We start from the raw sequence: 27,681 nt of genomic DNA, 5'->3' as shown, positions 1-27,681 counted from the left end.
CTAGAGAGCTAGAGCAATTCACTGCGTTTTAAATTTTTATCTTTTAAGACTACGAAATATTTCATGAAACATAGCTTGGAAATCAATGCTGTTGTGAGAGGACCACACAGGACGATACCATCCATGTTTCCTTTAGCAACGGGCCTTTCAAACAAAAGTGTAAAAACACTGATGTCCCTGTGTCTCGAACAAACACAAAGCAACTTGTCCTTGCGATGTACAAGTCCCACACATTTGGTAAACAGTCCACAGCTATGGAGTCCTGCTAAAGTTTGAGTCTCCCACGAGGCTACTGAATCGTTAGTAAGCCTGGGTGGCTTTTTCTTTTTGACAAGGGGATCTCAGATTAATATATTTGTGGAAAAAACACCATCTGGAAGACATGCATACAAACCCTTCAATTTTAAGTACAAAAAGACTAGCAAGTCAGGGAACTTTATCACCTAAGTCCAGCTAGCCATCTCTGACTACAGTTGTACCCAGTGGTTGTCAACAAACGAGGCTGGTTCAGGTCTGCCCTCACCCCAAGCTGAAGAACAAGTCAAAAGTATGTATTTTTACTTTTTCCTCAGCTACCTGGCTCAGAAGCAGAACAAAATACCTAGGAGGCCTATACCATCTTTCTCTATGCAGAAGGCAGGCTGTGGTCATCTTTCCTGCCAACTGGTGACCTCTAATGGACACAAAAATCCTAAGGTTAAGGCCCTGAAAACATTAAAGCATCACTTAAATAAAAGCCTAATGTGCAGCAAACTGCTAATGGTTTAACCTGACTCTTTCTGTAATGAAAAGGAAATCACTGAATAATGACAAGCTTGTCATTGTTGACCACGATGGCAAGTGCACTTAAACGAACTAATAGTCGTCTTGTCGTCTGAGCACCTGCGGTCGAGGCAAGCCTGGCACACTGCTGTGCATACAGTAAGTGCTGGCTCTTCCAGCGAACTCCGAGGAGGGACAGTTGGCATTCTCATTTAACAGAGAAAGGTTTTCACTATGTAGTCCAAATTGTCCTCAAACTCACCATTTATCTGCAAGCTTGCCTTTAACTGGTGACAATTCTCTACCTCAACATGCCAAGTGAACAGTATTTTCTGTCCTACTAATGGATCCTCCTAAGTCACATGTCATGAACAAAATAAATAAAGACAACATATAATTTTGCCCTAACTATGCATGGTCTTGTGGCCTTGGGAGGTGCTGGAATATACAGACCAGGGAAGGTTAACTAAAATGGGGCCTCCACACAGGTATGGGTAAGTTGTCATCCACGGTGGGTAAGAATTTCTGGCTGTGTAGTTGGCTTTGGGGTTCCATGCTCTGTAAGTAGTACAAGAAACTCACTGGTTCTCCAAGGTGGAGTTTGGTGTGAATCATACTTTGGACTGTCGTCGTTGGTGTCCTATCTAGACAGGAGCCCATGTCTGTTTCTATTGCCCCAGGGAAAATGCTTAGACAACAAACACAAGACCTCTGTACCTCTCAGAGCACAAACGAGAAGGGAAAAGGAAATATAGACAAGAATCTAGAATGGACCAGATTTGCTCAGTCATTTAAAAAGGTTTTTTGAGCCGGGCGGTGGTGGCACACGCCTTTAATCCCAGCACTCGGGAGGCAGAGGCAGGCGGATCTCTGTGAGTTCGAGACCAGCCTGGTCTACAAGAGCTAGTTCCAGGACAGGCTCCAAAACCACAGAGAAACCCTGTCTCGAAAAAGCAAAAAGGTTTTTTGATTTTCTTTTTTTTTTCCCGACAGGGTTTCCCTATGTTGTCTAAGGCCAGTCTTTATCTCCTGGGTTCAAGTGGTCCTCTTACCCCAGACTCAAGTAGCTAGGACCATTTGTGTACACGTGAGCCTGACTTCCTGTCTATGACAGTCTACGATAGTACATCATAAACATGGAAGGAGCTCTTGCAGGAGGTAATTCCAGGAGGATGCTCACACAGGAGGCTGCCAGGAGCAATGAAGGCTTTTGAGGGAGCAGTCTCCCTGCCTGGTGAACATGGGTGTGGCCCCCAGAGAGCAGATACGCAGGGCTATGTGTCTCACGGTGTTGGATAACTGAACCCTGAAAACCTAAGAGCTGGGCAAACTGGGCGGGTGAGGCAGAAAACCGAGTGTGAGAGCATCCTGCTCTGGACAACTTCCATGACTGCGAACGGAGCAGCAAACACCAATTAGCTTTCCATAAAAATGGAAGCATAGGCTGAAATTACTTGCTGCCAAGAAGTAAGACAATTATTCACCATTTAATGCAAATAAACATTCCATGAGGGCTACTTAACAGGAAACAGGAGATAGAAATGTGGATTACATGATTGTCAGGAAGGAGAGCAAAGGTCTTATTCAAGCTATCAATGCCAAAGGTAAGAGCAGCAGCAGCTAGGATGCCTGTGCTGGGTAAGCCTGAAACAACAGAGTCCACTCACTCCCCATGTTGTACTTTGAGTGGAATCTACAGCCCAGACCAGCTCCACTTGACCACGCCCCTTCCTGCCATTCCACACTGCTTCTGTACAGAAATTATGGGAAATACAGAAAGCCAAACTCTCCAGCCATTCCCCTGTGACCCAATGCCCTGGGAGCCTGCAATAATCTAGCCAATGCTCCTGCAAAGACTTTCTTCTAGGAGGGCTGCTGGCAGGAAACCATCATCGTTCAGTGTCTACACTGAGAAAGTTCTGTATTTCTTTCTCCCTGCACAATAGCGACTGAAGCTTTTACATTCCCCCAAACAAAATGTATGGGATCACTAGCTGGCTCATTATATTCTTGTAGCTTATTCTCAACGTACAAATCTGTCTTCCCCTGATACCTTTCTAAAGTGCTGCCCTGGTTTGTTTTGCGCATTTCGCCTCAGCTTACCACCTTGCTTTATATGACAAACACCTGTCACCCATCTCCTGAGCTCCGGACAAGCATTTTTGGGTTTTCTATCCTACTATTAACACATTTGTTTTGATTACCTTCTCTGACTTTTAGCTTTGGTGTCACAATTCAAACCTATAGGAAGATCTCCTGTTTTCATTTATAGGTTCAAACCATTACAAGTCAACAAGAAATGGTCCCCTTAGTGGCAATATCTGTTTCTGTGGGATGTTAATAGGAGTATCGGTCTGTGATATTCCACCTGATATTCTGTAAATGCTGGCTTAAACACATGAGCTCAAAATATGGTTTTACATATATATATAAACATATATATATATATATATATATATATATATATATATATATATATGTGCTGTTTTCAAATTCAGGTACGTTAAGTACTTGGTACCAGACCAGATAGCTCGACCCTGAAGCTCTTCTGAAGGACTTCCTTCGCAGTGCTTTCCCCAACCTAGAAGGGTCCAGCCATTGCTCTCATAAGACCTGGGTCTCAAATAGCCAGGGAAAGAGACCACCCTGCTGCTGCTTCCTCGGGGGAGAAGAGTGGCCACCGTTAGAAATGGCATTGGCTCATAATTGTATCACCAAACGAGATCCAAGAAGTATGAGATGTATTTAATCTATTAACTCTCCTGGCTTGCAAGCATTTTTTTGAACAATTCAGATGAAGGAGAATTTGGGCCTTCACCTTGTGGTGCTCATTCCCTCACAAGGCCTCTAGGAGGCCACCTCAACCGTCTTATCCCCTATTTCCCTTCTTCCCCCTGATTAATAAGAAAAGGTAATAAAATACCAGAATGCACATTGCTGAGTCATTTTATATGTGATCTCCAGAGAACTCATAATCACCAAAAGAAACTGAGCGTGGTAGGTAAGGAGTATAAACCATAGAGCTGTTGTGAGCATTGCGACCCCACCAGATTAGCACTGAACCATGTCTACAAGGAGAATCTATCTGTCAAAACACTGTCTGCAGTATGACTCCAAATTCCCAGTCCACCAAGCAGAAACCCATCTGACTCTCAGGTGGCTCCCGGAAATCTGACAGCCCTGAACCTGCCTGTTCTGTGCACAGGGACACAATGATGTCAAAAAGGAGAGAAGTCTGACCCCACGACAACCCTGGGGTTGGGTTCAGGCCAACCTTTAATATGCTAGCACTGCAGATACAGACATATGCAGCCCCAGGACTTGTACACAGTTTACACTGGTTACAGGGCAAGAGCCTGAGTTAATTACTGTCATAGCTATGTCATACTTTGCATGCTCTCCCAGTTTGGTGTTCTTCTGCCGCAGGCTGAGGACTCCAACTTATCCTGTTTTCTACCACCAAAGTCACAAAAAAGATGCTGATTATTCAGAAACAGTCATAACAGTCCACTTGACACATTACTAAGCACCTACTATGTACTACTGGTGGCACACTCTACCTTAGAGAAACAGTAGAGGGAGTGGATAGAATCATAATGCTCACCCCAGGTGTCAGCACAGTAGAGTAGCCAAGAGCCACCTGGGAGTATCAAGGCCATAGTCGGAAACCAGAGCCCCCACCCTCACTGGACGGAAACCAGGGCTAGCTAGCTCTCTGCAAAGGGCATGCATGGGCACCCACCTGCTGAACATCCTGCTGGAAGACACAGAGCTGCAGCCTCTGGTGGAGCCGCACCTTGCGGTGCTGCCAGATGTTCTCAAGTTGGCGCTGGTGGTGCAGCACCTCGTGGATGACATCTAGGACATGGTGCACAGCCTTGGAGTAGTTAGCGGAGGCTGTGAGGGAATCAGAGCTGCCGGGAGTCAGGGGACGCTGGAGCTTATCAAGGAGAGACTTCCCATCCTGGCTGACCTGTTTACAACACATGGGAGAGATTATTCAGCATACATGCTTTGCCCAGACTGCACACAGACCCTGTGATCAGATGCCCACATACAGCCACATGCAACCATAGGTAAATAAAATGTAAAACCATTCATCAATTATCCAATGACGTCAAACACCAGGTTAAAATAAACTTCCCATAGCATAAAGACAGAGAAACTGCTCTCAATCAGCCCATGTAACACAAGTCAACAAGTCCACTTGCTTTGCTATGGTAACTGTGAACTGAAGCTTAAAGAATTTTCTCGCGTTATTATGAGCAAATACAACACATCATCACAATACTGATACCAATGATTAACTACCATCAGATAAAAAGTAAGCTTTCTGATGAACCCAAAAAGCAACTCTATTTTTCGAAATTGAAACAAAACTAAAAATACCACTCTATTTGACCTATTAACTTTAAAGAAGTAATTCTGATAGGAATGCCACCACAGTGTTATACTATGGTGTCTAATTATCAAATTACAATTAAATGAAAGCATTCAGGCTATCCACAGAAATCAGGGCGAGTGGATGTGGAAAAGAAAATAAGCAGTATGTAGTTTTCCAATTTGGGATTCTTCAGATTATGAATAATTATGCCAGAGGTAGCACACAAAAAATGTCACCTCTTGAGACAACTTGGGGAGTGTGCATGGAACACAGGGACGAGGTACCCAAGGAGCCCTCTTGAGACCTTCCTTCCTGCTCAACACTCCCAAACCCGAACCCACTCGGAGTTCTGTTAAGGGAACTAACAGCCTAGATGCCAACTGACTCAGAACACAGTGGACCTTGGAACAGAGAGCTCACCCAGGGCCTGCACAGCACAGGGCTGCACCAGAGAGCTCTGGAACCAGCTCTCCTCTGGTCCACCCAGCACTGCAGCTCTGCAACAATGTAACACAGTGGCTTTCCAGGCCTGCAACAATGTAACACAGTAGCTTTCCCCAGACCCGCAACAATGTAACACAGTGGCTTTCCCCAGACCCGCAACAATGTAACACAGTGGCTTTCCCAGACCCGCAACAATGTAGCACAGTGGCTTTCCCCAGACCCGCAACAATGTAACAATGGCTTTCCAGACCCGCAACAATGTAACACAGTGGCTTTCCCCCTCAGACCCGCAACAATGTAACAATGGCTTTCCAGACCCGCAACAATGTAACACAGTGGCTTTCCAGGCCCACAACAATTTAACACAGCATTTTCCAGGCCAACACAGCATTTTCCAGGCCAGCAACAATGTAACACAGCATTTTCCAAGCCAGCACCTCTGCCTCTGTGGGAACTGTGAACTGTTCTTACAAAGGTTTGGGAGTCTGCAATTCATTTGACACATCCTTATAGCAAAACTTAAATGACAGTGATCAGATAACAAAGAACCTTATTAACCAGAGATAGTGCCAGCTGAAACGAAATGGGGTAAGACCAGCCAGAAGATTCTGCTGCCCTGAAAGCCTCTGGGAGGCAATCTGTGTGCCGCTCTGCATGAAGTGGGGGGCTTTGCATGAAGTGGGGGACCATCTGGGTTTCCTATGACAGACTGGAAGGCGGGACACTCAGCTAAGAATAGATTGGCATACAGTGAGAAACTGCCCTTTCCCCGTTTGTGTCCCCCCGAAGTACCGCTGATTGTTCCAGGAACATGACCATGTTCACAGAGCAAAGGGCACTCACTACCCTTTGAGAGCCACTCAGCACTCAGAACACCACCTCCCCCTGTCAATTCCTTCTCAGTATGCACTTCCCTGATGGACCTATTCTCCAGTGCCATCTTTTGTGGCCGTATGCACATCGGGTTCACATGTGTGGCCATTCTAAATGCCGAATCTCTTCCAGTGCATATGCAGGTACTTAGGTGTTTATAAACTGAAATATGCTTGATCATCAATCACCTTGCTATTGTGCCTAGCCAGCATATACACTGCTTATAGACATTTAAATTATACATGGAAGATTAGAGTCCACATGCTTTATTTCAGATGAGTCAGTAGCATTGTTTCCACTATGCCCTAGGGTGTGTCATCTCTTGGGACTCAATAGCTGCTCCAAATTACTGACTTCTCACTGAACTGGTGCTAAAAAGAATTCCTAAGCTCCAGCTTGTCCCTTAGTACAATGTAGCAGTGATCTGACCCAGGCAGCAGTAGCTTCAGCAAGAACCCTGAGGCTGGGCCCCTTCCTCCCCACTGGAAAGGATAGCACAGACCTCCTGAAGTAAGTTGAGTCACGGCAATTCTACAGACCTTTGGAACAATTCTACCTTGGTTAGTTGTTACACATTCGGTGCTTAAAAAGTGTTATTTAAGCACATTAGACAACATCACATCATGTATATTTCAATAACTTTAATCAAAATTTCCATTGTTTTGAAAATATAGTAACAAATGAAAAATGCACTTCAAGTCCTATAAATACTGTGGCTGTGCCATATGGAAAGATTTTAAATGGTGAATAATTGGAAGAAAATCATTTATGGAAAGTAGTCACATGTGTGGGCAGAACACAAAACAGAAGCAATACATTTTAAATATTTAAAGAAGTAATGTGAAGTTGATGTCATTCAGTGAGTGGTGTAGTCTGAATATCATTAATTACAGGAGCAAGTGATGCTTAAGCTGTTTCTAGGAGCCCCTCAGGGGCTCCAGCCCTGCTGTATAAGGCAAAGCAGGTGCAGAAAGAAAGACTTCATTACCAAAGAGCAAGCTTTTCCACAGTTGTTTAAAGATCAAACTGGCTCAGTTTCTGGTCTGTTCTTTGTTTCCCTTGGAATATGAGGCCATGGGACCTGATGGGCAATCAAATCATGTTTTATAAAGAACAACATTCTATTAATATATGCATGAACAAATGTTTTAATACCAACATGAATTGGGAAAATGCAAGCACTGAAAAGCAAACTGTAACTAAAGAAAAATTTAAACTTACCATATCAAAGGTGTGCACGTTCCTAATAGGGGGAAATTTGTATATTTCCCTGGTATACTTCCTGAGAAGTGACTAAGACAGCACACTTTATTATGTGGATCCCAGTGAGCGACCCTAAAAACACACCCCAGAGACCTTCTGGAGCTGGCCTAGCCTAGTTCTATCACTTTGTTCTCTGCATTTCTCAGCAATCCAGATTCTGAACTGAGAGCCCTAAAGGAAGATGTTTCACTTGCCCAAAGAGGATACACCTAGACTTCACTGCTCAAGGTTGTAAGACCAGCAATGAGCCAAAGGGCAAACAAATACTATCCTGAGAAAGGTCAGTGAGGTTTGAAAGGATGGTGTTGATCCACACGTATTAGGAAATGACAGTCCAGAGACAAGAAAAGAAATGGGCAAAATACACAAAACCACTCATCCTAGCCTAAAACACTGGCCCTGCTTCATAACTTTCTGAGACTAAAGCACCATCTGCATTCAGGGAGTCAGGACTACCAGCCTCTTCTCTGATTCTCTCAAAAGTCTGCCATGGGCACGACTTAACTGATCTTTCCATCCGACTTTGACACACACGGGAGTAACACAGGCATGGACCAACTAAGACAAAGGAAAGCAGGTGCCCGAGTGTTGAAAACATCAGCAGGTTTCCCACAGCTACAGACAAATGCAGATGTTGTTCTTGAATGAAAAAGTAAGTGGAGATGGTGAGACAGAAGGAAGCACCAATGAGAGGCAGCACCTTCTGGACACCATAGCACACAGGACCCTGTAGCTGTGCCCCCAAGGCTCTTGAGAACAAGACAAAGAACTACTTCTCAATTAGTGGCTTCAGAGACATGTGTATGGCAGTCACTCTGCCACTACAGAAACCCAAGAGTGGAAGTTTGCCATCTCTCCTTGAGGTGTAGTGCAAGAAGCTAAATTTTAAAGTAAGTTTGAAAACACTGATTGGGGTGGGATGGGTGGACAATCACTTAAAAATAATCAGAGCAGTCCAGTCTTTCTCATTTTCTGGAAGAGAGAGAATGCAGAGCTGAGGTAGTGAGCGATGGTAGCCCTCGACGTCCTGAAGGGTGAGTGGCAAAGAAATAGGAACCAGAAGTCACACTACACATCTGGGAGACAGTAGAGACACAAAGTGAACCCAACAGTTGACAAACAAAACACAAGGAAAGCTTCTTGCTGCCCAGTAAGAGATTTATGAGTGCTCAGTGGGAGAGGTTGCCAAAAGCCCTGGTGAAACTGGAGTGCAGAACCGGTGTCAGCATGTGTGCCTGTAACAGTTAGGAACAGACACAGAGAGGATTATATGCACATGTGTAAGTGTGCATGTAGAGGGGATGATGAGCAGGTGGACAGATGGATGGGTGGGTGGTGAGTGGTGGGTTAGGTGAATACAGCCTGGTTAACAATGAAAGTTCTGTACTTTTTAAGACATTCTAAGACATAAAAGGCAGGAAAAGAGAGGGTCAAGACATATTAATGCAATATTCAACCAGAAAAGTAGGAGACATGAATAGACCTGTGGACAGGATGTCTGTGTGGAGAGAGGGTGGTGTAGAGAGCACAGTTGTGTTCCATGTTAGACATGGGCAGGTCTGGGTCCATTCATTCTCCCACTTTTTTTTTTTTTTTTTGGTTTTTCAAGACAGGGTTTTTCTGTGGTTTTGGAGCCTATCCTGGAACTAGCTCTTGTAGACCAGGCTGGTCTCGAACTCACAGAGATCCACCTGCCTCTGCCTCCCAAGTGCTGGGATTAAAGGCGTGCGCCACCATCGCCCGGAATTGGTTGTAAACGATCTTATAACTTATAGGCAAAGTAACTGTCATTGTTTTCTGAAAGTCTTTTCAGTTGAGTTCAAGTTGCTGTCTCCCTGAATTTATAGTTCTGTTGCTAACACATTCTTAGGCTAAAAATTCATTTTAGACCTCAGCTTGGGAGGTTCTTTCTTCCCATCAAATTATTTTGAATTATTAGCACCAGTTTATATTGGAGCAAAACTATGCCATAGGTAATATATGTACCAAGTCAAGTTGCCCACTTTATAGGATGTGGAGAAGTAATTAGAGATTCCTGTTTTGTAGCTAGGACTGCTGACCTCAGTCAGGTCAAAGTGATTCTGATGTCTGCCATGCATTTTCTCAGCTGTTCCCATAAGCAGAGCATAACCGGCTGTGCTGGGAACAAAGGCTGCCCATGCCTTCTCTGTCTGATAAGGACAGGGTGCACAGCTGCCCCATGCAGGTCCACCACTGTAACCACAAGAGCAGTGCTGGAGAAAGGGCCACATAAGAGTAGGTAACTGACCGCTTCGTCGTGAGTATTGGGTCATTCACGGTCTTCACTGCAGGTGAGAACTAGATGCTGCACAGAAATGGTACACTAGGACTCTGATGATCCTCAGCAGTCAATGGGATTAGCAAACCCATAATCCTCATGAGTAAAAGTGCTTTAAGAAATGAAAAAGCCATCCAGTCTTTAGTTGGACTGTACAAAGGACTGCCACTCACATACGCAGCTCCTAACAAACTCAACAACCAAGTAGCTATGCATGCACAATTAAGAAACTCCGAATTCGGAAAACAAAAAGGAGTACTCAAAAAAGTGAGACACTTGTTGAGCAAAAGTGTGACTAACAAAGGAGACTGGACAATACCTGAGCCAAGCACAGCAGCGCTCTGCGGCTCTACTGAACCTGTGCACAGACACTAGTCTGCAGGAGACCTGGGCCCAAGGACATGGTGCTGCCAGCTGGTCAGTTCAGTATCTGCATGCCCAGCCCTCTGTGTGGAGCTTTGAATACTTCTCTGACTGAGGCTTCACAGCAGCCATCAGCACAGAACAGTATAAATGCTTCCTATTAAAGAGAAAGGAGAAAACCCTACTGGAAAGCAAGCTCGGGTTTCTGCCCACCCCTACTCTTTAGAGTCTCACCATTTCCACAGACCCATCTCCACTGGCTAATTTGATGTCAACATGGCACAAGCTAGAGTCACTGAGTGGAGGGAACAGCAGTTGAGAAAATGCATCCACAAGAATGAGCAGCAGGTGAGCCTGTAGGTGTTTTCTTAATTGATGATTGATGTGGAAGGACCCAGCCCATTGTTGGCAGTGCCACCCCAGAGCTGGTGGTCCTAAGTTCTATAAGAAAACAGGCTGGGAAAGCCATGAAGGCCAAGCCAGTAAACAGCACTCCTCCATGGTCTTTGCATCAACTCCTGCTGTTTGAGGTCCTGCTCCGATACAGGAGAGTAAATCAAAGAAACCCTGTCCTCCTTAAGCTGCTCTTGGTCATGGTGTTTCATCACAGCAATAGTAACCACAACTAAGCCACCACCTATCGCACAGCCAGGTAAACAGGACACAGGTGAGGATGACACTCAGCAACATGCCAGGAAGAGTGATCAACGGGAACATGCAGCCAGTCTGCCTGCGGTCATGCAGCATCCCGCTCTACCAGCTGACCTGGCACAAGTCATGCCACCTCAATGTCTCGGTGTCCTCAGTACGGTGAGCAGCAAGTCTGTCTAAAATCTGTACCACAGAGCATGGCACATAAGTGGGAAGCAGCAAAGGAGACAAGGGCGCATCAAGCACAATTTCAATACAGCTCCTTAAAATTCACAAAGGAAATGTCACTTGGTGCCTGGTCCTCTGTGCTCTCATGTACTCTGTGGATGCTCTGGAATCTGGAGATGGGCTAAGCAAGTATAAGTGGGTCACCAGGAATGGGGGTCTGAAGGTTATGGCCTGGCCCTGGTGAACTCACGAGTCAAAAGAGATGGTTCTCCCCCCTTCAGTTGTTTCTGTTGGGTATTGTGGTCACAGCTATATGAAAGCAACTAATACCCATGGATGTCTACGCCAGCAAGCTCTACACATCTGGAAAACAGCGAATGCTTTGGGAATGCATGCAACTGAAGCAGGCTTCCCTTCCTATCTAATGAGATTCAGTCACAAAGATTAAACTGAATTCGCCTAGACTATATAGCATACAAGTGCAGATTTCCCAAATATGGTAGAAACTATTTACTATTTAACAGATAAAATATAGGCACCCCATTTCCAAAAGCCTCAATCCATGTAAAGACCGCTTTCTGGCTACCACAAACTTTACTCCCCACCTTCACCCCGTACCTACCAGAAATCCAAACGCTGGGTGAATAAACTATAGTTTAACAGGATAGTTTTTCCTGAGCTGCCCAAGACGTCCATTTACTGCTTTTGAGCTATCCTTTAAACCCATCAATGCCCTGCACTCTAGGTAAAACACACCCTTACCTCAGAATAAGCGAGGGTGATGTGCTCGTAGATCCCCTGGTGATGATGAATGGCGTCTTCCAGGTCCTGCAGCTCGGAGGGAAGGTCTACCTCACCACAGGCCTTACACCATGAATCCACATTGCTCATGTACTTGGAGGTTTAAAAAAAAAGAAAAGAAAAAATTATTTCTATCGCTCACTAATCATTTAGGTTGAAAGGGGGACACTTCCAACACGATTTTGATGAGTTGTAGCTGAGGGAGAATGGGGAGAATGTAAGCAAATAACATGGTTGGATACCGCTGGGCTGCTGGTGCAGGCAGCTGCAGTTAACAGAATCGCTGGTGCCAGCTGCTCATGGAGCCAGAACATCAAGCCCACTCTTCCCTACTCCACTCTCTGCCCAGGAGGGCTGAGCAGTAGGGGTGGGCTTCATTGGGGGGGGGGCTGTTGTCTGCAACTTTACTTACTTTGTCTCTTGCATGCTTACAGGAAAATGGAGTCTCTCAAACTATTCAGCTCAGGCTGGGAAGGTCTAGGCTGCCTAATCTCCGGGTTGGCTTTCAGGAGAAACTTCAGGAGGTGGAAACTGGTAAGGCAGTCTAGGATGCTCAGCTCAGAATGTTGACGCCGGTTCCAATACTACCTCACCCTCCCCCATCACCTCCAGAGCTCATCAATAGTGACAAATCACTAGCAAATCTCCTTGGGAGATGCTATCAGAATCCTTCACAGTGGAGTGTCAAAAGAAAGCACAGAAAGTCCAATTAAAGAGCCAAATAGATGGCTGATGGGTTTAACCTCTCTGAGGCCAGTCCCTCACAGTCTATGCTCAGCAGGGAAGGCAGAGGGCAGCTGGGACAGGGAAGGCAGTGTATAATTCTCAAGTACAAGGAGAACAACCTTCATGTGCTGTGGGATAATGCTCCTGTACACTGTAAAGATTTATCACTCATATTGGTTTAATAAAAACACTGACTGACCAGTAGCCAGGCAGGAAGTATAAGTGGGCTGACCAGACTAGGAGAATTCTGGGATGAAGAAAAAGGCAGACACAGTCACTAGTCAGACACAGAGGAAGCAAGATGAAAATGCCTCACTGAGAAAAGATACCAAAACATGTGGCTAAACATAAAAAATTATGGGTTAATTTAAATTGCAAGAGCTAGCTAATAATAAGCCTAAGATAACAGGCCAAGCAATTTATAATTAATATAAGCCTCTGTGTGTTTCTTTGGGACTGAACAGCTGTGGGACCAAGAGGGACAGAAACTTCTGTCTACATTCACGTCACTCAGTATACAGGAGCTTCAGACAGACAAGTCACTCATGTAGCTACTGCTCATGAAAACCTCTGTACATGCAAACTTCCGAGTCTGAAGACATGGCAGTGTCACCAGACAGCCTGTGGTTTTTGGTGGCTTCAAGCATCCTTCCACCACCGTGAGTTCCACTGATGATTTCCATCAACACTTCTATGGAGTCTTCTAGCACTCTCAAGGCAATAGGAGTCATAATGAGATTACTCTAGACCTCTCCTCCCACGTATACTACTCTGGCGCATTCTAAGTGTTTCTTGGGTAGCTTGTTCTATAAACGTCAATCAGGGCACGTCGGATGGTGCTGAGTAATCTCCGGTGCTGCTTCACTTTCTCTTTCTCCGTTTGTGCACTTAGTACCAATTAATAAGTCATTGTAAACCCTCTTCAAATATGAATTGGCTGGAGTTAGCCACCTTTATTAGTAAGTCATGAGGTCCAAGTCAGCAATTAATTAGCTCATAGACAATAGCCACTGCCAAGCACCCCAATACAGACTTACAATGTACTAAGTAAGATGCTTTTTACGGAACATGCATTAATTAGATGCTGCACTAGTTCACAATTTAATGGGGAGCAGTGTCAGAGGCCACTGCATCAATTCTCTATGCATTCACCTCCAATTTTTGAAGCAACTAAAATCAGAACAGGACTCCATGTACCCAGTATAGATTCCCGAAATAACAAAATACTTAAGAGTTGTTTTCCAAGAAAAACTTCCAAGATCGATTCAAAGATAGTTTGAAAATGGCTCTTCAAGAATGGACATGCAGAGGAAGCCAGCTCAACTTGAGCAACGACCTTCTCATGGCAGTGGGTCAAATTCCTCCTCACGAGACATAACCCCTTCAAGGAAGAAACATGATCCATGTACGTGAAGAAGTATGGCGAGGAAGTACTACACCTGGCAAAGAACCTAAAAACTCCCATCCAATCACCAGCTCTCCCTGGCCTCTCTTCTGTAGAAGGCTCCCAGCAGCCTCCTGGCTGACTACCTAATTTTTAAAAGTTTTTTTTTTTTTTTTTTTTTTTTTGTAAAACCTGATGCCATGCTTCAGTTTCTGTGCACCTCAAGCACAGGCCATAATCCATAGCAGGATGCACAGGCCAAGCTGAACCCCCAGCACAGCGGACAGGAGCAAGCAGGTCAGGCCAGGATCCTCAAGAACAGGGAAGAGGAGTGAGTAGGCCAGGCCGGGAACCCCAGCACAGGGAAAGGCAGAGCTTCTAACATTGAAGAAAACTTGATTTTAAGATGTCTTTTTCTTCTTCAAAATTTATTTAATATGTTCTTTGGTGTTTTGTCTGTATATGTCTGTGTAAGGGTGCTAGATTCCCGTGGAACTAGAGTTATAGTTATGAGCTGCATGTGGGTGCTAGGAATTGAACCCTGGTCTTCTGGAAGAGCAGCTAATGCTCTTAACAGTAGCTGCTGAGAGTCATCTTGCTTGAGCCAGCCAAAAATGTCTTTTTAAAAAATTGTTTAACAGAAGATGAAAAAGAGTATAAGTCAGATAACTTTGCAAAATTGAGTCGAATGGGTGAGGGAGAAATGACTGAGTTTCAAAATGAGACCTTGAATAATTACTTAGCAGACTAATTTACTCTAAGCATGTACCTCAGGGTTAAGGTCCTCCTGGCAATTTATTTCCTAACCAGCCCCCTCCCTCAATCTCCCCTCCCCCACCTCCTGAGGCCTCTGCCTAGCACAGGTGGTGGAGGAGACAGAGATTGAAACGTCCTAGATTGAATGATCTGATTATTACTCAGAAGCAATTGTTCCTCCTTGGAAAAACCAAGTGGTTGAAAAGGAGACCAACACACTGGAGCACAAACCTCGGAGTTCCTCCCTGTGTCTCATCTCACTTCGTTTTCATTTCTAGATAGTAACTGAATTTTGTAATAATAGTCTACTTTTCATTTCTCCTCTGGCCATGGGAGTCACGGGGCGTGTGAGCGCTTCCAGACACATACCATGAATCTAGCTCAGAGGCTCCAATACAGAAACCTGGGGGAAACAGTTTAGCAAGCTTGGTATGAACCAAACATGCCAGTGATCACTTTGCATGCCAGCCTACTTCTTAATATACTATTGTTTCCAAACAGCTTTTACCCTAAATCCTTCCCATCCCATGAGAATACTGTTATTATCGCAAGCCAAGAATTAAGGTGAGACCCTGAAGAAAGGCATTCGCAAAGGTTTACTTAAAAAATAAAGTTAGTACAGGACTGTTCTATATTCTTTGTTTACCTCCAAAGGGATACTTTAGTGACAGTCTATTCTTTTTTCATTATTTAACTCAGACAAATGCCTAAATAACCCAAATGTATATTCCACAAGAGGACAATCATGTAGAAATCATTGTTCTTTGTTTTATACATTGGTATGTGTGCATTTGTGTGTGTTGAGGAGTGTGTGTATTCAGGTGTGTCTGTGTTATGTGTTCAGGTATGTGTGTTCAGGTGTATGTGTTCATTCAGAGGGGGGTGTGTGTTCAGGTGTGTGTGTGTATGTATGTGTTCAGGTGTGTGTGTTCGGGTGTATGTGTTCATTCAGAGGGGTGTGTATGTGTGTGTGTTCAGGGGTGTGTGTGTTTGTATTCAGGTATGGGGCCCAAGTGTGACAGCGTGGGCTCCTTGTTGTGGTCCTTGCTTTCTGGGGCTCCTGTTGCTCAAACTTGCATCTGTTAGGCTGGCTAGCCTGCAGGCTGCTGAGGATCCCCATCTCTTGTCTCATCATCGGAGTTGTGGGATTACAGATATGCACTAATGCATCCAGCTTCATATAAATGCTGGGAATTGAACTCAAGTCCTCCTTCTTAGGTGGTGAGTGCTTTACCCACTGAGCCATCTCCCCAGCCTAATAAAAACACACATCATTTTAATAAACGTTTCCTTTTTATATGTTAATGAAAAGTATAGTTTTATGTGAATATTACTGTAAGGGCGGAAGAGCTATTCTGATGAGGACTGGCTCAAGTCACAGACCTCCACGCAAGGTCTAGGCTTAGGAACATGCGCAAATCCTGCTCAACAAGCTGTCTGGACAGTCACACCTCTGGCTCCATTTATTCCACAAGGCTGACTGAGACAAAATGATCTTTAGCCTTATTTCATTTTGTTAAGAGCTGTGCAAATATCCAAGGACAACAAAACCATGGGTAGCTAATTCATTTTTGACTGTTAGAGCTCAGAAAGTCATTAGTCACAGTTGAAACAAGGCAGGCAGTGTCCTAGCTCACTCCACATAAGCTGGCTCAGTACTCAGTGCAGCGGCAATGGAAACATCTGCCTGTGGTCTAACCACGCAGTTGCTGGCCACATGTGCATGTGACCTACAGACAGTGAAATATTTAATTCTCCTTTAATTCATGTTTATTTTTTATTACGATTCTATTACTAATTTTATTTAACCATAAGTGGCTTCAGCAGCCCCAAGTGATGACAGGCTAGCACATGGGACAAAAAGCTCTAAAACTTGGGGATTTGAAAAGACAGTAAAAATCAAGTCATTTTAATTAGTTGCTTAAAAATATAATTATAAAAATACTTGCTATGGCCGGGCGGTGGTGGCGCACGCCTTTAATCCCAGCACTCGGGAGGCAGAGGCAGGTGGATCTCTGGGAGTTCGAGGCCAGCCTGGTCTACAAGAGCTAGTTCCAGGCCAGGCTCCAAAGCTACAGAGAAACCCTGTCTCGAAAAACCAAAAAAAAAAAAAAAAAAAATACTTGCTATGAAATCTTCCTAACACAAAGGGACTGCCCAGAGAACATGTCACATAACCCAAGCTAAGTAAAGGCAGGTCCCTAGACAGAACCTACCATAAAGTCATAACACTGGAGGCCCGTCTTCCTGTCTACTACAAATTGACCCTCTGACTCCTGACCATCAGCAGAGAGAAGGAGATGAGAGAACGGTGGGGACATCTTTGGAAAATGTGCATCTGACTTATAAAGGCACTGACAGATACCAACACAAGAGCTCATGGAGACAGAGCTGGGACGCCAAGCAGCTCCTTGTAGCACGCACCCCTCAGAGAAGCCTGCTTTTACCAGCAAGGCAGTTCCTGGGTCACATGTATGAGCACTGTGTTCCTAATCACATTTAAGTTCCTCATGAAAATTCTGGATAAGATTCAAAGAGGTGGTTAAGATGAAAGTCTACGTCACGGAGTCTACTTTTCTGCTCCTCTCTAGATGTGCTGTAGCTTAAGGCAAAGAGCAGGCGGAGCCCACCTACTCCTCTCCTGCCCACCTAACTTGGTGTAGTTTCCCCATGTTATAAGAGTTCCTTGGGCATTTCTTCTGTTTGGTGGGGGGAAAGGAAACACTGGCAAAGGTCCCTTACTGCTCCTCCTGCACTGGGTGTCTGCGCACAGGACTCACCAAGGTCAGAACACACACACAGTGCCCATTCTTTACCAGTCCCTCCTAAGCTCTGCCATGCCTCTTTCTCTGAAGCACTGTGGACCTGGAGCACTGTGAAGTTCAATCAGGACTCCGTGAGTTTCTCAGTAACACGGTCTTCCAGCATATTCTTCAAATCTATAAATTACAGTCGTTCATTTCACCCAAATACCTTGGGCTCTTTCAACTTTGCCGCACATTTGAAATGTTTAATAATGGAACACGGATGAGGAGATGTTCCCACGACATGCATTGTTCTAGATTATTTCTAAGCAAATGAGAACAGCAACTGGTGTTCTGGGTTTACTCACAGGTCTGAATCCCTCCATACAGACTACAGACGGTCTCCCTCGACTTCAAGCCAGATGTCCTGCTCCTTGTCATGGGATAGCATTTCAACTGTGCAAACATGTGTCACATTGTCTCTGCTGGATGTATTTACTGGTGTGAGGATGTGTCACACTTGTTTGTGTTGCATTTGTTTCACCTTGCCTGCCTACAGCACCTGATTGATCGAATAAAAAGCCGAACAGCCAATAGCTAGGCAGAAGCGGGATAGACGAGGCTGGTGGGGAGAATAAATAGGGGGAGAAATCTAGGGTTAAAAGGAGAAAGAAGAAGTTGACAGGAAGAGGCGAGAATAAGAGACACGCCTGAGGCAAGAAGCCAGGCAGCTGACAGCCAGCCAGAGACAGCAAGAAAGTAAGAAAAGGTAAAAAGTCCCGAGGCAAGAGGTGGATAAAGAGAAACAAGCTAATTTACATTAAAAGAGCTAGCCAGAAATGAGCATAAGCCAAGGCTTTGCATTCAAAACTAATAATACCTTTCCATGTCATGATGTGGGAGCTGGTGGGTAGCCTCAGCGAGAAAGCCTGGTACAGCTCCTAGTGTTTCTGGAGCCTCCCATCTCCACCAACAACTCAGCAGCTCTTGGCTCAGTGGGCTGCTACCGTCATAGCATGGCTGCTAGAGATGACAGAGGTAAAACACACAGCTGTCTTTCTCTAGCAACGATGTCAGATGTTCAAGTGCATCTGCTCTGTACCTGTGGAGCGGCGGTAGTTATGGGGTCATGGAGAGCATGATAGTTCATGCTGGCGAAGAAGCCTGCTACTTTAACAACGTTCCATGTGTGGGTTTGTTTGTCCTTGGTCATAGAAATGGTTAAGTGCGCGGTTAGTAAGGCATCCAACAGTGCAATCTGAGGGCCTCACTCATCGCTTTCATGTGATGCCATTAAGATTTTTTTTCCTGTTTATATTCCACTAGTTTCTTTCCTTGCTTCACACTTTAAAGGTTTATAGGGTTGAGATCATTGCTAATTACTATCTTGTGCAACACAAGACTGCCTTGCTGAAATCCTGGGCAAGCTGGGACCTCTACTTAGTTTTATTGACAACTGCTTTGAGATAAAAAGAAACTTTGCCCTTCTCAGAACCAGCATGCCAATCCTTACAAAGGCAGTCGTCTCCCTTCAGAGGAGAGAAAGCTGCACTGGCCTTCTTCCTTTGAAATAAGTCACCACCCACCATCTGGCAGTCTTCACAGTGAAGGCTCCCTGCACTGTATGTCAGGGACCCGTGGAAAGGTGTTCCGTCGATAGCATCCTCCCTGCAATAATGTCAGAGTCACAAGCCATCTCTCACTTTCTGCCGCCTTCCTTCCCCGGGGTCTTTTCAGACAGGTGTACCTGAGCTGAGGTGTGAGGCATGTGGTGGGATCCGTATACCCTCTCTTTAACAAGAGTGTCAAACAGCTCCTCAGCCCATGAAACCAAGGTGAGGTCAGGATCTAAAAACACAGTCAAGATGTGCAAACTTCCTGCTCAAAAGCCATTCCCACACAGCCCTTGCTGGCACGGCTTTCCTATGGCTGCAGAAGGCCAAAAGGGTGGACCTATCCTTTCCCATCTTTGCAGCGGGGCACCAGTAAGCTTCCCAATCCTGGACAAAGAAGTGAATGGGAAGGGTGTTGGTGTGGAGGGCCTCCTGGCAAAGAAAGGCAAGGACACCCATTGCCACCTCCGCCAAGAAGAGACACTGCCAATTGAGAGAATAAATGTGAAGCCAGGTGTACCTCTTAGAGTCATTGTAGAAGGCCCAGCCAGATGCAGAGATGCACAGCTGGCTGGACTATCAAGGCTGGGAGCACCTCCAGAGCACCTTGACGTAGAAGCTAGTTAGAGGCAGTCTACAGCTTGCAGTATTCCCATGCAGATAATAGAGAACAGAAGGAGTGATGAGGATGGAGAGGCGGCGGCAAAGGAGTAGAGAGAAAATGGGGAGAAAGAACAGCAGCTACCGCTTGCTATTATAAATCAAACACTGCTAGTGAGAAAACCTGGAATCTGAAACTTCAGAGCTTTACAAAACCGCCTTCTCAAACAAGTATTTCAGAGCACTTTGGATTTTACAAGTAAGGATGTTCAACCATACACTCTTTAACCGAATGCCGACCCCTGACCAATTTCCCACGTATTTCAGGTAAGAGACACACAGGGCAGAGACAGGTGGCTGTTTTCATGCTCTGAAACAATTCTCCCAAGCAAGTTTGTGGGGTTTTGTTTTGTAATTTTACAAAGGAAAGGGGAAATAACAGCAACAACAAAACCTGAAAAACAAAAGCAAAGTTGGGCACTGTGGGCACACCGTCAATTCCAGCACTGGAGGTATGGGAGTGGAGGTCCGGCCATTGTGAAGCTATGTGACACAGTAAGCTCCAGACCAGCCTGAACTATACAAAGACCCCCTACCTCGTATGCAAAATGAATCGTGAGCAAAACAAACGTAAAGAGTTCAAAGCACAAGTGCCTAAGTTTGCAGGGCACCAAACAAGCCAGCAAGGATTTCAGCTCCCGGCTGAGAACAGCAACGCTCACAGCAGATTTGTCTGAAGACCGCTAGTGCTCAGTTACACAAGAGGACTAGAGGGAGGCATGTTCTGGCTCTTGCTTTGTGGGCTGGGGGTTATAGACACTGACCTTTTCAGCCTTCTGGTGAAAGATGGAGGACATGTCCAACAAGGTGCTGCGCTCGTCCAAGGCTGCCGCGAATGCCTTCCACTCCTGCTCCAACTGATTCGCAATCTGCTTAATCTGCTGAGAGGCGTAGTGGCCCGACTCCACCAAGCGGTTGGCCACAGACATTATGCGGTTTATATTTACATACACGTTCTGCAGAGGAGGCAGAGGGAGAGGTTCACTGAAGGATGCAGATAGGAGACTCCTTCCTAAGAAAGCCAGGGAGCTTTTGCGGACAGCCGGCTAACAGTTCTGAAGCACAATCACCTGACAACCTACGTCAATTGCCTTACTCTCTGGATTTCCATAAACCCTGAGTTGGATTCCAAATTCTGTTTTTAAAGCTGTAAAATTATCAATCAACTCACCGAAAGGCATAATTGTTAGCCACAAAACAATCAAACGCACAAGGGGTACACACAAATGTACCATTATTACTCATTTCTTGGCTTCCAACCCTGCCCAGGATCCAGAGGGCAGGGTCGCTGACAAACGACCACAAAGACCTGAAGGAACCCAACTAGAGCCCAGAATTGAAAAAGATGTACTCAGCAACCAAAGACAAGCTCTCCTTTCTGGATAAACCCGAGCCATGGTTTGTGCCAACAGAGACCCTCCTCAAAGGGCTCTCCACTTTCTCCCTGGAGTGTGAAGTCAGGCGCAGCAGGAACCACGCTGCACTGAGGAGGGAAGTTTCTTCTGCTCTGCTGAAATCCCACCCGAGTCTATCAGCTGACAGAAAACATGAGTATATAGGACTTTAGAAACGAGACAAACTCGCTTTTTCCTTTTGCAAAGCAAGACTTCACAGCGTGTATCTTCCTGCTCCACTCCTCTTTCGATTTCCTGTTTCAATCAAGGATGGGGAGACGTGGCGTGGAGGCCCACAATCAACAAATCCCAGGTTATCCACGTATTTTTACTTTTATGACATTGTCCTGTTCCTGGATCCTGCTGCTTACTCTTCGTCAGTCTGCCCAATTCCTTCTGTTGCGTCCTTCTCTGCCTTCCACCCTGTGAGCCCACGCTGCCAGCTCCTCTTCCCTGCCATAGGTCCCCGAGTCCTAGCCCTAACCTACACAATTCTCTCCTTTGCTCTTTCCTTGCACCCTTTTGTTGATCCTTTCTACTATCACCTGACTGGAACCTGGTGGAGCTGCTTTCACATGGGATGGACAGGCCAGGCAAATCCATCCCATATTCCTTTCCTAGAGACTCACAGACCATGCAGTCAAAAGCAGCAGCAGAGGCAGAAGGCACTTCACTTCAGTATGGCAGGTGAGCATATACTTCCTGGCTTGTGTGGGTATATTAATGCTTTAACCAGCTTCCTTTAAATTAAAATCAATGTGCTGGGGACTTGGGATGTCTCCCGAAGACTAGTATGTTGAGCATGTGCTAAGCTTTGTCCTCAGCTGATGACACTCCTAGGAGATGGGTCTAGCGACAGGGAGCAGATATGCCTCTGAAGGCTCTGCTGGGACCCTGATTCCTTCCCTTTGTTTGCTTCCTGGCTCCCATGAGACAATGCTGATCCTCACACACTTCCTGTCTTAGAATTATCAGTGTCAGAAATAACAGCCAAGCAAGCATGGGCTGAAAGCTCTGAAATTGAGGCCCGTATCTTCTCTACTCTAGGCCGTGGGTCTCGGGTACTCTTTCATAATGCAGAACCGAAGCCCATATCTCCCTCTGCTCTAGGCCATGGGTCTCGGGTACACTGTCACCATGGGGAAACCGAGCCCATATCTCCTCTGCTCTAGGCCATGGGTCTCTGGTACTCTCTGTCACCATGGGAGAGATGCAGATGCAACACCTTCCATTTCCATATATGTTCCTCCTTCTATCTCTTAACACACCTTAAAGTGGCTGGATTTGCTACTGCTGCTTTCTCTGATCCTTAAGAGAAAAGGCTACTGCACACAGTCTGTCAGGAGAGTACAAGCGAGGCGCTCAGTTAGAACTTTAGAATAAGAGAAGAGCAGTCCCCTGAAGTGGTCCTCCTGGGGACGCAGGGATGGAGATCATCCGCAGACCCAGTTACATAGTCCTTCATCATTTTCATCTCCTGAGCTGACTCCACCAGCCTTTGTGCTTCCCATTTTCAGTACAACCAGGAGCCTGGGGGCCACACAGCCCTACAGGGCCCGTGCCATGTGGTCCTGGGCCATCCCGACTACAAGTACCTATGCCTTGACTTGATCCTGAAGCTTGTATGATATGGTAGAATGAGCGTTATTCCTGGCATTCCCTCACAGGGTTCCTTTAGAGATAGCCTACCTATGTACTTGTAAATAGTCCTTTATTCTTTAAGGTTCTTCAAAACTCTGACAGTAGCAGTAAGGACTGGAAGCTAGTGGGCCTCGTCTGGCATGCATGATGGCTGATCACTGGTGGAGGGGTCAGAATGAGGGGCAAGGAAAGCCCAGGAAGCTCCCGAACTGCCGTCACCAGCACAGTACAAAGTGATCACATCCTAACTGAAGCTTAACTGAGAAAGGCAACACAAACGTACTGCAGAAAAGAAAAACATGCTTACATCTAAAGACAGGAAGCGAGGTGGGAAGAAGGGAGGGAGAAAAGAGACATTACTCCTACACCTTCAGGAGTTCCTTACCTACTTTAATTAGATAACATCGAAGGTGTTAATTATGGTTTCTTGAGCACTATGTTTTATACATAACAGAGTAAATAACACAACATATCAAAGAAAGACTATGTACCCACTTCATAGATTAGCAACTGAGGGTCAAAGAGGTCAAGCAGTTTGTCCACGGTCACAGGTTCTGACAACAGCTTACCATACAGTTCATAGCAAAATGATTGTGCTGCGTCTGAAGCTCCATTGCGTGCGGGTGGCTGGTCCCAATCTCCGTGTAGCTGTTTAGAAACAGGCCTTTGTTGTGTGTGATCCAGTCAAACATCTACCAGAAGGAAAAAGACAACTCAGTCACTGCGGGAAAGAAAGGGGTGGGAGAGGCTTGCCTCAGAGCTTCAAGGAGTTTATGCCTCCAGAACAAGCAAGAGCGCCTAAAGCAGCAGCTCCTAAAGTGTTGTCTCCTGGGACGGAACTCAGCCGGCTCCCTCAACCTAACAGAAGGTCCTGTCTTCTGTGCTCAGGCCCCTTGGTCTAGAAAGTGGCCCATGCTTCCCACTGCTTTGCCTTTGAAGACACAAGGCTGGCCCCAGGACTTGTGGGTCTCTGTGCTAGGATCTAAGCAGAGATTACTAACAGCAGAAACAGTACTCTCTCATGCAACACAGAAACCTGAGCAAATGCAAACAACGAAATTACCAAACGTTTCAACGGACTTGAGAGTTTTCAGACTCGGTCTCACGTAAGCCAGTGATACTGGCTGTCAGCCGTCTAAAAGCCCTTTCAGCATCCTGTACCAGAATTTCTATTTGGGGTTTCTTTTACTTTACAGTATATGTTTACCAGCCCATGGAAAACAAAACCACAAGGTTAAGAGTAATTACTTCACCTATGTCCATGGTTTGCAAACCATTCCTGTCTGCAAGTGTCCTTTTCTTTCATATTGCAAAGAACACATGATCTGGTAATGAACGAGCATTCACTGTGACCAGTGGGTGTGTCTAGTACACATGAACGAGACATGAGAACATCGTTACTGCCCGCATCACCTAGAACCCTGTTCTCAGCGGCATCACTCACCTTCTGCTACAAAAGACACAGTATAGGTCTGAATAGGGTTTGCTGGCTTTGTTGGAGGAGAGGACAGCTATCTGAAAATCTATACGTAATCACTGCTTTTAAGAATACAATCATGCAGTGTGTACTTTCAGATACCACTTTTCATCAAACCACTGGTAGGTTTTAGCTTGGACTTTCTATAATAGCTCTGTGAGTAACACTGGTGGCCAGGTTTAAGGATGGCCAATGGTCCTTGCTGCAGAATGAACACTGGAACTACAGACCTATTAACTTCCTCCTTCTCTGTTTCCTCACATTATCTTATCAGTCTTTGCCCTGAGGCCCAGTGACCCAGGGGCTTCCCTCTGTCAGGCTGGCACCCTCTCCCGGCTTTTACCTTCTCAGCATCCTGTTCAAACAGCCGCAGCTGGAAGCACTGGTCCAGCTTCAGTTTCCGCAAGTGCCACATCTGATGCAGATGCTGCCGGGTGGAGTGCAGACGGTCCAGCATGGTGGACACCTTGGGCAAAAGGTTCTGCAGGTCCGCATTGCCCGAGCCCGAGTTCTTTTTTGGAAAACTCTCGCTGCTCTGAATTCGCTGGAGCAGCTTCTGCCCTTCTAAATCCAGGTCCTCTATGGGGGCCTTAATAACCTTCTTCTTCAGCTGGGAGTGTTCCTCAATCATGTTCCGAGCCCCCTCTAGGTCCTGAGGCAACTCCTTCTTTGCGAGAATATCCTGAAGTTCCTCTAGCCGGGACAGCATATGGGCTGCATTGCTAATGTAGTCCTCGAAAGCTACTCTGATTTCAATCCATTCTTCATGGTTGTATTCCAGGCAGCCATCGAACTCGGGAGTTAGCTGGGAAGGATCAACTACTTTGGTAAGGCCTTCTAAAGAGACCATATTTGTCTTAAGGGAAAAAAAATGATGTATGAGAAGCTGAACCAATTTTACGTGGTCACATCATCCTGTAACTTACAGTGGTCACACACGGGTTTTCAGTTAAAAGTCACCTGCTCACGGAAAACCCAGGCTATGTCTGGCTCTGCCTTCCCAGAACAAACATGGAGGTTAGGCACATCGTCAGCACGATGAAAAACTATTGAAGTAACACCACCAGTCGGAATGTCTAGCAGCACAGAATTGTGAATTTCACAAGCCCCAAATCAACTAGATTCCACTGGAGAATGAGGAAAGGAACAAAACCTCAAGCTCACTAATATCTCAGAGTTCACAACAGAGCTGGTGAAAGTGATTTCACAAGGAAAAACCCAGCTGGGGAATACCGCCTTCCCTGTGATCGCCCGCTATACTCCGAGCAGGGGAATACCTCCTTCGCTGTGATAACCTGCTACAATCATGAGCAATCTGAATGCTGCATATGCCTGCTCTACATCCCAACTGAACACCAATGGTACCCGAGTTTATTACAGTCTAAGCAAGGACTCTCGGCCCTACCTGATGCATCAGATGGGGAATCAGATGGATACTGATCTGATGCCTCAAGAAAAACATGAGTTTGGGTTGAATAAGATGCAAAAGCAAAGGAGAAGATGGATGGTCTGACCAAGCCACCCATCACCTCACCTCCAGCCAGACACCTACAGAAACCTAGAACTGACATCTCCATGCTGGGGGGGGGGGGAGTATAGGAAACAGCACAGGCAGCTGTGCTGAAAAAGCGGCTCAAGCCCAAGCTGCCTTTAGCCTGCAGCGGTCCAGGAGACTTACACCTATCATCTGCTGGACTATCAGTAACCTCCACAGAGGCAGCCAGAGACAACCATGTCAGGAAGAAGATGGGCAGGCACCTTCTGGAGCCCAGAGTAAGAGGCTAGGAAATGAGATTAGTAAACTCTTCTACGAGTGCAAACTGCCACTTATTACTTAGAACATACGTAATTAAAATACATCACACTAAATTTTCCATTAAGCAAATATCTAAGAGTCAATAAACTTCCAAAATGATTACTTCTTATAAATACGGATAAAAGTGTACTATATATTTCACTCAAACCACTTGATAGTTTCAAAATTAAAATCAAATTCCAATTCCAGATAGAAAAATCAGCACTATAGAAAGACATTTTAAATTCAAGTCGTGCACACAAAGCAGACACTGAAAAGTGCAGCAACTGATACATCGTTACTATGTAATATTATTTACCTTAAAACATGATTCTTGTACATTGAAACCCAATATCCAGACAGAGATGGCAGAAACAGCATGCTCTTCGTTCCACCGGGAACAGTTATAATTTATTACAAGAAACTATTCCAGTCCTATTACAGAACAGAACCCGAGCCAAGCTTCAAGCTGCCTGGAATACTTTCCTCCTATAATCATCATATTAAACTGACCACATCAAAAGCCTTGTCAGAACTGCAGCGGCTTAAGGAGTGGAGGCTTGCAGTGGGAAAGAAAATAAATTAGCAGGCTTTGATTTACTTTTTATAACCACCTGACAGCCATCGTCCAGCACTAACTGATGGCAGAACTGTACAGTCCTAGAACAATTACCTCCACTTTTACAAAGGAAAGACTCGACATGTGAAGTGGCCAGCAATTTTCCCCACTATCAATGACAAGACAAACTCAATCCCTCTGCCATTTCCTCAGCTCCAGGATAAAGCAGCCACCACACAGCTTCAGTCACACAGCCCTGGGCTGACAGGTGAGGTGCCAGGAACAGACTTCTTCCAAGGAACAACAGCTCCATACCCCAACCCCAGAGAGCGGAAATCTGAACCCGTGTCAAAAGCCACCACTGTGGGATGAGGAACGAAGCCTTTTACTTTATGCAATAATTAATTCTACTTATTATATGTATATAAGACATGTAGGCCTTACTCAATTAAACGGCTTTTAGACCCTCATCAGTCCACTATTGTGAGGATACACCAGCTTATTAACCACGTCTTTGAGTTTAGGCTCTGGCTACCCAGAGAATGTTACCTCAAATTCGAATTTAGAACTGCCAAAATTCGTCCTCTGTTTCTGCCAGAAGTTGTCAGGCTTGATTATCAGAGCGATGTGGATGCAGCAAGGGAAAGACTCCTGCAAGATCTTCAGTAGCGGCTTGATGGAGTCCCACTTGGAGCCGCGCATGTCCACAATCACTGTGAAACCTCGCTTGCAGACCTCTTCACTACAGAGAGAGAAAGAGGTTGGGGAGTTAGATGGCTCGGCTAGTAAGAGCACTTGCTACACAAATATGAGAACCAGAGTTCAAATACCCAGTACCCACATTAGAAAAAACTGGGGTGTTTTAAGATGGACAGCACTGACTGTTCTAAGGGACCCACATTCCTTTCCCAGCACTCACTTGGT

The 27,681-nt window shown here is 45.5% G+C and overlaps 1 protein-coding gene across 10 annotated transcripts in view; it reads right to left on the bottom strand.

Moving 5' to 3' along the window:
• The window catches only part of Trio (trio Rho guanine nucleotide exchange factor), a 282,715-nt gene that overhangs the window by 138,843 nt on the left and 116,191 nt on the right, over positions 1–27,681 (bottom strand). For all 10 annotated transcript variants that reach the window (XM_057789603.1, XM_057789604.1, XM_057789612.1 and 7 more), the window contains exons 4-9: positions 27,307–27,499; positions 24,747–25,259; positions 23,496–23,618; positions 20,656–20,847; positions 11,970–12,101; positions 4,505–4,735 (exon numbers count right to left, since the gene is read on the bottom strand). In XM_057789603.1, coding sequence (XP_057645586.1) covers positions 4,505–4,735; positions 11,970–12,101; positions 20,656–20,847; positions 23,496–23,618; positions 24,747–25,259; positions 27,307–27,499 — 1,384 coding nt within the window. The remainder of the gene's footprint in view (positions 1–4,504; positions 4,736–11,969; positions 12,102–20,655; positions 20,848–23,495; positions 23,619–24,746; positions 25,260–27,306; positions 27,500–27,681) is intronic.

This window comes from Chionomys nivalis, chromosome 15, assembly GCF_950005125.1.
Source record: "Chionomys nivalis chromosome 15, mChiNiv1.1, whole genome shotgun sequence".
Taxonomy (NCBI): domain Eukaryota; kingdom Metazoa; phylum Chordata; class Mammalia; order Rodentia; family Cricetidae; genus Chionomys; species Chionomys nivalis.
The sequence above is the reverse complement of the archived record's forward strand: the minus strand, read 5'-3'. Positions and strand labels throughout refer to the sequence as shown.